The 12,013-nt window shown below is 38.5% G+C and overlaps 1 protein-coding gene across 1 annotated transcript in view; it reads right to left on the minus strand.

Annotated features, from left to right (window-relative positions):
- TRAPPC3L (trafficking protein particle complex subunit 3L) overlaps nucleotides 1-12,013 on the minus strand; it is a 47,521-nt gene that overhangs the window by 19,632 nt on the left and 15,876 nt on the right. The window contains exons 2-3 of the mRNA XM_045573339.1: nucleotides 8,495-8,592; nucleotides 4,561-4,660 (exon numbers count right to left, since the gene is read on the minus strand). Coding sequence (XP_045429295.1) covers nucleotides 4,561-4,660; nucleotides 8,495-8,496 — 102 coding nt within the window. The 5' untranslated portion in view covers nucleotides 8,497-8,592. The remainder of the gene's footprint in view (nucleotides 1-4,560; nucleotides 4,661-8,494; nucleotides 8,593-12,013) is intronic.

A 12,013-nucleotide genomic window follows, 5' to 3' on the forward strand; every position in this document is an offset into this window, starting at 1 on the left:
AAACCCTTGCGACCTGACACAACTCCAGCCTAACGGAGTCCAGCTAACTCAATTCGGCTCCATGATGAATTTTAGGCTACATTTAAAATATTTTCCATAATAAATGGAAATGATTACTTTGATGTCTAATTAGCTTTTCTAAATAAAACTGTTACTATACATGTGTTTGAAAACCATCGAATATATTTTTGTGTAACTGAGAAGATTTTTTTTAGATCTTAGATCAGAGAGAGGTATAATTGCATTTTCTATTTAGCCTTATAATCAACTGGAAGAGCTATACTGGTATGCCTATTAGGTTAAGGGAAATGCAATATCTAATAACTTGATTACCTATTTAATGCTTGTATTTTATAATCACAGTTGACTTCAGTGTAGCAAGAATGACTCTCCCATCTCTCCTGCAATTTTCTACAATCATATAGTGCGTGTGTGTGTGGGGGGGGGGGGGGGGGGGGGGTTTCAATAAAATTGCCAAGATGAATTCACTCTATTTCCTGTCCAGAATTCCTTTGCAGTTCAAATCTTGTTATTGTGGATCTGTTATTGTGAGCAACCAGACAAGTTTGGATTTTCAATGTAGTATTAGGTCTAGTAATAATTAATGTCGTTTTCTAATACTTTTTAAAATCGAATTTATTTAAACAATACAACAAAATTTAATCAACAATATAGTTGCCGTTGTTTTCTACTACTTGTGCCCAATGCTCAGGAAGCATTTTAATCCCTCTGTTGTAAAATTCTTGTGATTTTGATGCAAAAAATTCGGTCAATGCATTTTTGAGGCATTCTTCATTATTAATTTTTTTTCCAAGAAGAAAGTTTTGCAAAGAACGAAACAAATGGTAATCGGAAGGGGCAATATCAGGAGAATATGCAGGTTGAGGGAGAACTTCCCATTCCAATTGGCGCAGTTTTTCAGCAGTGATTCTTGCAGTATGCGGTCGTGCGTTATCGTGGTGAAGAATTACGCCCTTCCGATTAATCAGCGCGGGTTCTTTTTCTCTTAAAGCTTGGGCTAACCTTTCCAATTGGGCACTATACACTGCACTTGTAATGGTTTGGGTAGATGGTAAAAGTTCATAATGAAGAATTCCTTTAAAATTCCACCAAACACACAACATCACTTTTTTCGCATGCAAGTCAGGTTTTGGCGTGGGCTGTGGAGCCTCATTTTTGTCCAACCATTGAGGCCGCCTTTTCAAATTAACATGCAGCACCCATTCTTCATCTCCGGTAACAATTTGCTCTAAAAACGGCAAACGGTTTTGACGAGAGAGGAGCGAACTGCAAATTGTGACTCTTTGATTACGGTTGTTGTCGGTCAACTCATGAGGAACCCATTTTCCAAACTTTTGGACTTTGCCAAGTGCACGCAATTGATTGGAAATTGTTTTGTGTGAACAATTTAAAGTTGTCACAAGCTCTTGTTGGGTAATTTGAGGATTTTGCACCAAAAGAGCTTGAAGAGCTTCTTGATCAAAGTTGGACACACGGCCTCGACCACTCTTGTCATCTAACGAAAAATTTCCCTCGCGAAATTTCTCAAACCAACGCTAGCATTTTCTGGCGCTAACTGCACCTTGACCAAGAGCACTACAGATGTTTTTTGCAGCCTCACTTGCTTTTCTTCCTAATTGGAACTCGTAAAGCATGCAGTGCCGAATATGCTCTTCATCCGCCATCTTCTTAGCCCTAGTTTTGCAACAAAAACCAAACCAAACACAAACTTTTTCAAGCAAAACTTGTTAATTGCACTTCACACGTTCTGTAGATACCACGTGTTTAAAGGTTATGTCAATACAAGTCAACGCCAAGCAAGATTTTAAAAGAATGTTTAAAAACGACATTAATTATTACTAGACCCGATAGTAAATACTGTTGAAATAAGGGCACTGACAGTGATGGGCCTTAAAGTGGGAGGGGAAGAGTAGGAGACTTTAATTTGGAGATGAATGTGGACTACTGCCCTCTTCTGGAAAGAGTAGGAAAAGTAACAGTGTACAGATGTGTGGTAAGATCTTCAAACGTTTTCTAAATTCACTTCAGTAATATGTAACATATGTCTACAATATTCTAGTGGGCCAAACCCTAAGAATACCTGGAATCATTCTCCCCTTTGAAAAACTTATAGATATCATGGGGAAATGAAATTTCCCAGAAATGAAAGATAACTTTAATGGATAATACCCTGAAACTAAAAGAAAATAGTATTGAATGTGAATTATAATTGAAAAACTAAGATAAATTCCTTTTAATGTTGCAGGACGGTGGCTTTAGAATTAGCTTGCCATCCCTTTTTTATATGAAATATAAGGCTGCCTGAAGAGTCTTTGCCATGGGATTTGTTTTTATACCACTAGATGGTGCAATTTGAGGTCTAAAGCCTGTCCAAAAAAAAAAAAAATTGTCAGAAGCTTCGGGATAGTTACTTTCCCTTTGGAAAAGGCAAAGTGAGGAAAACGAGAGAGGCGGTGTTAGTAATATATGAAGTTACATGATTGTCTGCTCCAGAGGCAGAGGAGTGTAGAGCAGAGCATGAGACCAGGAGACCTGTTCCTACAGGCAGTCTTTCACTAACTAGCTCTTAGGTGACTCACTTCACTCATCGGGACACGGGTTTCTCCTTTCTCTGCTTCCCTCTCCTTCTCTGGACCCAGGACAGAGATCGCGAGTTCTGTGGAGGTCACGATATGCAATGCGAAGTACTCAACAAGGATAATGCTAGTGTTCATGGTCTGGGAGGGCGGCCAAACAAGTCACAACCGTCAGGTTCTCCTGCTGTCCCTGCTATGCTCCACAGGCAGCACTGAGCCTCCTCTGATCTTGCCCACTTCTCATAAAACTGATTCTACCATCTGACCTCCGCCGCCTCTGAGCAGAGACTAAAGGATGGATGAGACAATGCGGCCAAAGGCCAGCCCTTTGGATGAAAGCTAATTATTAGCAAAGCATCGGTGGTGAAGACCTAACTAAAACCTGACCCTTCATCTGTGTTCAAATGCTCCTGAATCGGGTGACATCATTCCCACATGTGAAAGAATATTTTGCTAGAGAAGTGAGAATTATTAAGGGGGAGGAAACCAGGCCTTTGAAGGAAAGTGCGAAGACCAGGAGCCAACGCCTCTGCACAAGAGAAGAGTAAGGATGGCAGAATAAGCTTTCATTGATAAGGAAGCTTGCAATAAGAGTGGAAGTTTTGAACCCATTTTGAGTTGATTTTTGCATAAACTCTGGAATGGGGGTCCAACTCCATTCTTTTGTGTGTGGACATCCAGTTTTCCCAGAACCATTTGTAAAAGAGATCATCCTTTCCCCCTTGCTATATCCAATGGTGAAAAATTGCGAACTTCACTCCTACTTCACACAGTATTGGGAGTCCTAAGCAAATCAAGTAGGTAAGACAAAAGAAATAAAAGGCATCCACATTGGAAAGAAATATGAAAAATTATCTTTTTGCAGATGTTATGGTCTTATACAGTGTTTTTCAATCTTTTTTGGGCAAAGGCACACTTGTTTCATGAAAAAAATCACGAGGCACACCACCATTAGAAAATGTTAAAAAATTTAACTCTGTGCCTATATTGACTATATATAAAGTAATTCTCTTGAATAGGAATCAAATAAACACAAAGAAAGTATTTTATAATTACTTTATTATGAAATATTAAGTAAACAAAATAGTGAAAAATTATAAAATTCTTGTCTTGTCTGCACCTACGGCACACCAGGCAACATCTCGCGGCACACTAGTGTGCCGCGGAACAGCGGTTGAAAAACGCTGGTCTTATATTTAGAAAATCCTAACGACTACACACACACACACACACACACACACACACACACAGAAACTACTAAAACTAATAAATGATTTCAGAAAAGTTGTGAAAATGTGGAGGCAGCATTCATATCTAGGCAGGACTCATTTATTCATATTTAGGCAGGACCGCATAAATATCTCTTACCCATGCATACTTTCTAGATCTCACAAATGAACAAGGCAAGGAATTCTGGCTAAGGATGAATTTCCCACTCTCATCTTATATTGGAAACGTGATCTGGTCCCAGATGATTCCAAGCTGCCTCTCAGGGCTGTGAAAGTTCTCAGAGCACATACATTTATAGGAAGCTTTCTTTTCCTCTTGGGAAAACATGTGTCCTGGAATGAAATGGCTTACAGTGTTCTCTGACACAGGCAAAAGTACCTCCTTCCACTGCTGAAAATGATTCCATAAAGAAACTGGTTCTGGGCCTGTGTACTATGAGGCTGCCTTATTACACTCCCCTTCTGTTTACCTTCTCAAAACATTTTCCCCAGTGTGGGACACATACCATTTGGCCAGAAAAATCGATAGATGCTTAAATGCCTGGAAGCATTTATCTGTGTTCACAATAGCTTTATCTTAGTGCTGAAATAAAATGCTTTTTGATCGGAATCCTCTCTCTTCGCACCTAATAATGGATACAGATGGAACCTCTTCAATCAGAGCAGAAAACCACCACACTCAGGACGCATCAAAGGGCTTCAAAACATATTGACAGAGCTTAAAATGCTCTTACCTGGGCAATTATGTCGGTAATTTCTGAATAACTGTGGCATCGTCCCACACAAGATCGAGCCAGAAAGTCTTCCACCAGCCGCGTTCCAATGCCGTATCCCCTGTGGATGAAGGAAAGACTGTGGTCTGGAAATAATATTTGAGTACTTAGTGCTAAGTTTGTCAGTGTTTAAGAATGGATTCATCTAGTGAGTTCTTGCCAACTGGATTACAAACTAAACCTAACGTGACAAGGCAAATGGCTATTTAACAGTGGGCTTCTCATTGGTCCCACAGGCCACAGAAAGAGACGGCAACAAGGCCCTGGCCAGGTAGCTCAGTTGGGTAGAGAATTGTCCTGATATACCTAGGTTGCAAGTTCCATCTCCAGTCAGGGCACATACAAGAATCAACCAATGAATGCATAAATAAGTGGAACAACAAATCTATTCTGTCTTTCTCTCCCTCCCTTCCTCTTTCTGTGTGTCTCTCTCTCCTCTCTCCTCTCTCTGAAGAAAGGAAGAAAGAATAAAAGAGAAAGAGGGAGAGGGAGAGAGAGAGGAAGGAAGGAAGGAAGGAAAGAAGGAAGGAAGGAAGGAAGGAAGGAAGGAAGGAAGGAAGGAAGGAAGGAAGGAAGGAAGGAAGGAAGGAAGGAAGGAGGGAAGAAAGAAAGGAGCAACACATCCAGGGACTATTAACTAATCTACCAGCAAAGGAATTGGAGGAGTCAGGGATGGCCCAAACTTGGCTTTGCCCACTAAAGGTAAGTAAATAAGGTTGGTTGGTGTTTGCGGCCTAATGTTTCTCATTAGCAACTAAATTTCTCCTCATTAGCTATTGAGAATGAGGGCCAGCTAACTTGTCTGCTGCAGGCATGGTACCCAGATGCTCACTCTCCTCTTAGCGGAGTTATTCTGGTAGGATGGCAGGCATGCCCGGGGTGGGCTGTAGAAGGAGAGGATGAAGGAGACAGAGAAATCAATTTCTGTTGCTTAGTGTAGATGTCAACAGAACTGAGTTTTCATGAAGAGAAACAAGAGCCACATTCAGAAAATTTATTTTTCATTTCAGGGAAAGTGGACCTGTGGGACTTGGGAGAAAGTATTTGTCTTAGCTCTACCTCACCACAAACAGCGTGAGCAGTACTTGCAGTACAATTGTGAAAGCATTTTATTGAGATGTGATCTGAGTGTGTGGCTACGATGGCTAGCAGACACCTTCCGCGAGATCAGCCCAGGAACTTCCAATGTAGTTGAGGAAATATGACCTTCCTGGTGGAAATAAAGAAGAACAAGACTTCCTTTGCCAAACCACTGACGCAAAACTGGGCTTTTCATTTCACAGCGATGTGTGCATAAACCAGCACAGAAACTATTTGAATGGAGCCACAGAACACCCAGCAGGATAAAGACACCGAAGTTTGTAGAGGCAATAATTGCTCCAGAGGGTCTAAGAAAGGTAGAGGCAGATTTGATGTGAGAGTGCTCATGAATTCACCAAATCTCGCGACATTCTATTAATTTTTCCGAGTGGATGGCAATATTAAATTTAGCTTACTTGCCTTTCAAGAAAAATGTTTTGTGGTTCTAGTGAGGAAGTTCTCACAGAGTAGACTTTTTAAAAACAGAATGTATACTTTATGGAAATAGTTGTACCAAGATTTAAAAAATGTTTTCAGTGCTTCTAATTTTTATGCATACACACAGGCGTGACCACTGGGAATAGTGATGGGAAGCAATAACGTGATGGTCAGTGCCATTTATATATATATATATATATATAGTGCTTTGGTCAAAGGGTATGCTTCTGCAAAGTAGATGTTTTGTTTACTTATATATCAAATTAAAAATGTAAGACGCAGAAGCTATTAAAGATGTCCAAATGTGAATTTCTGTTTTTCTTAAAGCAAGTCCTTTTGGCAGCCTCTCAAAACATATTCTTTAACTAATATTTCATTCATATTTGTTAAAAAAGTGCACTCAAGTAGTAGCTAACCAGAGATTTTTTTTTTTTTTTTTAGTCAAATAAGTGAGTTTCTGTATTTTCTACCTAAGTTGCCCACAACAATGCAAATCTAACATAAGCTAAATAAAATGGTATAACTTCTGGGCACGCTATACGGCCTGTTTCAGTGGGACTCGGATGTAAAATAGCTTACGCGGCTCCCACTCTTACTGACAGTTTAGCTGAGGCAGTGCTCCTAATTAATGAAGAAGAAAAGGAAAAAAGAAGTGCATGGATCAAAATAAATAAAGGACAATGAAAAGGAACTTCCTAATAGGAAAAAATAATAAGCACATAAAAAAGGGAGAAAAACCAAGGTTTTCAGAGAGAAAAAAATCTTTAATATTTATTTTATGGGTTTCCCCTCCCCCTGTATTCCAACTGAAAATACAGTGAACCCTTTTTAAAAGCTCTAAAATGTTCAACTCAACTAGCTAAATTTCCCATTCAACCTGTCTAATTAAATCTTCTACAGATTTTCCTGTCATTGTCCTGTTAGAGCCCTTTTCAGAATCTATAATTAAGAAGCTTAAAAATGTTGATAGATACTTTATTATTTTTATTTACTAACTTCAGAAAGAGAAAAGAAGGGAGAGAGAGAAACACTGATTTGCTACCGTGTTTCCCTGAAAATAAGACATCCCCTGAAAATAAGACCTAGCACAACTTTGGGAGAAAAAATTAATATAAGACACTGTCTTATTTTCAGGGAAACAAGGTATTTCACTTATCTATGCATTCATTTGTTGTTTCTTGCATGTGCCCTGAAACCTTGGCCTATGAGGACAACACTCCAACTGAGTTACCCTGCTATGGCAGGCAGATATTTTATTATTGAGCAGTAACATAATGTTCACATGATTATTCTGAGAAATTTAAAGGCTGAATTTGTGCAAAAAGAATCTCCACTAATAAAGACAAGAATAATGAGCTTTATTTAAAATGGAAGAAGTGGGCTCCACTAATATATATACTAAAGGCTCAGTGCACCACATTCATGCACTGGTAGTGGGGTCCCTTAGGCTGGCCCGAACCCTCTTGCAGTCCAGGCCCCTTGGGAGACCCCAGTTTAGGCAGACATCCCGAGGAGTCCGTAGTACTGCTGTGGAGGCGGGAGAGGCTCCTGCCACCACTGCTGTGCTCACCAGCCATGAGCCCAGCTTTTGGCTAAGCAGTGCTCCTCCTGTGGGAGTGCACTGACCACCAGAGGACAGCTCCTGCATTGAGCATCTGCCCCCTATTGGTCTGTGCACATCATAGCAAAAGGTTGTTCTGCTGTTTGGTCAATTTGCATATTAGGGTTTTATTATGGGCATGTATATGTATTTTTTGTTTTTTAATTCTCACCTGAGGATATTTTCCCCATTGATTTTTCAGAGTGGAAGGGAAAGGGGAGGGGAGAAAGAGGAGAGAAAAAAAGAGAAAGAGAAAGAGAGAGAGAAACATGCGACCCAACTGAGGATCAAACTTGTACCGTTGTGGTGTACCCCACAATGCTCCAACCAATGGAGCCATCTGCAAGGGTCCAATAGTAGCTTTTTGCATATCCTTCCACAGGTGGTCTATACTTATGTAAGCACGTATATATAGTAGGAGTTATGTTAGAACAAAAGCTTTCTGAAAAAAAATCAAATTTGATGATCCATCATGTTAAAAGAAAAAAGTGTTTACCACTTCCTTTGCTTATAAATGGCTAGCAAAGAAATTATTTCCAACTAAAAAAGAAAACAATTCCATGCCTGATCTACATGGGGACAAAAGTCCCTTCCCATTACTTATACTTTATGACAACCCAAATGGCAGCTGGTAGAAATGATGTCTAGCCTTAAGATGTTATTTACTGACATAGAAGATGAGCCAGTGGAATGGAGCAAGAGAAGGCAGGGTGACGAACATGCAGAGGATGCTAAGAAACAATGCACATTCCACAAGAATGAAAGGCATCTACTTACATTTTATCTAAATATGCATTCACATCTTCATCTTTTTCATAATCCTTGCACAGTTGGGCAACCAGAGCTCCATAGGTTAGGACAAAGAGATCTTTGTTCTGGAGAAAAATGGGTAGTTTCACGTTATAGGCAGTTATAGATAACATATTGCTCTAGCCTTTAGTTGGACTTCCAGATAATCTGTTCACTTTTCCACCCCTTTGTTCTACCCATATTGGCATACATTGCTCAGGGCGGCAGGGAGTGGGGGAGCTATGAAATAAAATTGATTTCTTAACATAAGAAATCTTTCTCTGCATTTGTTTGTATTGTATAACTTGCAATATTCTTTTCATGGAGAAAGTTTCTGAAGAAGTACTAATTGCTAGTATAAATTCTTGTCGTTTTCGAATGGCCTTTAGTAGGTGTTGTCCATGTTTCCGGTTGGAGGAATAACTGGGTGAGACTTCTCCTGAGTCTGCAGACTCCCTAATGGGTTCCAGGCCTGCCAGGAAGACTATCAGGATGAATCCAACTGAAGCAGGAAATTTATGGCTTTGTTCTTTATATTTAGAAGAAGAAGGAAAAAGAGAACTTGTACTTTCCTTATAGACTTCCAAAATAGGCCTTATATTCAGAGTGAAATTAAAACTGAAACTGCAGATAACTTAGGTTTGGTTTCACATAGATAGGTTGAAAATGTGGGAAACAACATAAAGCACCATCAATCCAATTTAGAAAGTCTCTGTGTTGGGTCTACCATGAATACGATCTAAGAATGGAAAGGGGGTATTAGAGATAATTTATCCCAATGCTCTCAGTCCTACAGAGGAATGAATGATTTGCCCAACTAGCCAGCAACTGGCAGAGCCAGGATGAAGCCTGAGACTGCAGGTCCCCCCTCCACATAGCAACTACCGCTGAAGTGCAGCAAAGAAGGCATGTTTGGAGTAGAGGTGGGTGGGAGGTAGAGGTGCTAGGGATTGCTGTTGAAAATAATCTTATCTTGTGCATAATTATCTATTTTCATGAAAGGTCAGATGTGAATTCCAGGCTAGAAGAGATGTCCTTGCCTCTAGGCCAGGTGTCTGGGATAGAGAGCCTAACCTGCAGGGGAAAATCTGGCCTGGTAATACGTATTTAATTTCTTCTTTTAATCATGGACAGGAATGTCTCAACAAACCAGTAAAATTGTTTATTCAACAAAGGGGATTCTATAAAATATTACATAATTTTGATCCAAATACTTCCAAAATTGGCCCAATACCATCAGTGTCTACTACCTTACGTACTGGTTTATATCATGACAATGTTTTTAGTCAAGTAGAACATTTATTATCACTAAATAACTTTAAGTGGATAGAATCTAAATATTATACAGCACATATGGACATAGTTTATGTTGGAAATATAAATAAAAATATCATAAATATATGTAGAAATATATTATATACATTAAGGACACTAATATATATAATTTGGGTATAAGAAAATAATAAATACATTAATATTTCTACCAGGAAAGAAAAGATGTAAAGCAAGAGATTTGAACAAAAATATTGTTAAACAAGTTATGGAAGGGTCATCATGTACTCATTCTGAATTTTGTTCTTATTTAAAATTTTCAAGAACCTAATCATATGTCACAAGAAATGCTTATATTAATACATTTCTGATTAGTATATAAGAAACCACAGCAGAAAGTAAATTACTGCTATGTGCCAATATTAAATCATAAAAATATGCAAAGGGGAAGGGGAAAGGGAAGGGAGTGTGAAGACATAGTTATTATCACTAGCAAAAATAAAAATACATACTATATCCTCAGCAGTGTGTCCATTTATAAAGGCCAAACTGAAATAATGACATTTTCTTTTTCTTTTCTCTCTGCCAATCTCTCATCATGGTAAGTGAGTAAAAACTATATTTTACTTCCAGCTGTGTTTTAAGTTCAATAAAGGCCAGTTTTCTCCATTCTGCTTCATGGGCAAAGGCTGAATCTTGAACTACATATCCAGTTGAGTCTCAAATCCATACAATTTATCACAAAGAATGTCAATATAACTTCATCAATTTTAAAAATAATCGTTTTTCATATTTGAAAAATATAATACCATTAACTATTTCAGGAGGTCTTGGAGATATCAGGATAAATATGAATTTTTATCAAATGATGCAAGTACAATATGATGATGTACAATATTTTTTAGCAATTGAGAGCCCCAATAAAAATAAATCAAGATCCTGGAATGACAGAGGGGGCATCTGTAGACATTTCAAACTGGGCTGTTCCTGGGTTAGTCACACAATTTTAAGTACCCATGGATGAAATTACTTAATTTTAAGCAATGCCCATCAGTCTCTTGAGAGAAATAACAAAGCTTTAAACTTAATGATGAGCTTTCACATATATAACTTGTGAATGCCTAAAACTATAAGAGAGGATTAAAGAAAAATATCTAAATCTAATCTGCAAATAACTGAGTTTTAAAAATAAGTCTCAACTAGGAATATGTAGACAAGATAATAATACATACCAAATTACAACGATAATCCCCTGCGTCTAACTAGGAAATCCATGTTTAAAAGCAATCTTTTAATCCTGAGTGTTTTGATCCTCTAGTTCTATTTAATTTAATATATAATAACTGTTTTCTATGCATTTCATTTTCTATCTCCTGAAGTACAAAATACAGCAAATGACAAGTATGAAATACAAAATAATTTTTTTTTTTTTTTTTTTTGCTTAATCTTTTTACATTTTCTGTCAGAGACAAGAAACATTTGACACTTTTGTAGATCTCACTGAAAGAAGACCCTGGACTATATAAGAATCTATCATTCTGATACGGTATGTAAGAGATTGTTGTAACTATTCCCAGAGGTGTCATTTATGATTCCCTCCACTAAACACTCCCTTACTCCACTGAAAAACTCTACTGATAGCTTCGCCTTCAAAACAAATCAGAAGTCACTTAAAACATTTATTCTCTGAACTAGAATAAAATATCTTTGAGAACATGTTTATAAAAAGATCTTACTATTTTGTGGTATTCTGGTTTTCTGGGTGCAGGGCGAGACATAGTGCTTGATGGATGAAGAAGGGGATCTTCGGTTTCCTTGCTTTGGCTGTGTTTTGTGTTCTCAAGTCCCCCCTTGCTCTGAGTCACAAGTGCAACTTGCGCCTCCACTGCTTTTGCTCCTTGCTGAGCTGAAGAGGCAGTCATAAACAGGCCTGTGCTGTAGCCGCCTACTTTCCCAGCCATCAAGTCAGCACGGCTCCACTTGTGAGGGTGAGTTGTAATCTAGGGGCATGAAAGCTGAGAGTAGGAAGTCAGACCAGAAACACCATCTACTGAAAATTCTTTAGCCCAAGGGAGAAGGAGAGTGGTGTTTTGCTCTCCTGCCAAGGCATTGTTTTAAAATCACAAACAGAAACCCTCACAATCCAAGATAGATCTAAATGTTAGCATTATTCAGTCCTTGTATTGATTGTTGTATGAACTCAAGACAGGATCAGCAATCTATAGGCACTAAATC

This window comes from Pipistrellus kuhlii, unplaced genomic scaffold (assembly GCF_014108245.1).
Source record: "Pipistrellus kuhlii isolate mPipKuh1 unplaced genomic scaffold, mPipKuh1.p scaffold_m20_p_5, whole genome shotgun sequence".
In the NCBI taxonomy this organism is placed as follows: domain Eukaryota; kingdom Metazoa; phylum Chordata; class Mammalia; order Chiroptera; family Vespertilionidae; genus Pipistrellus; species Pipistrellus kuhlii.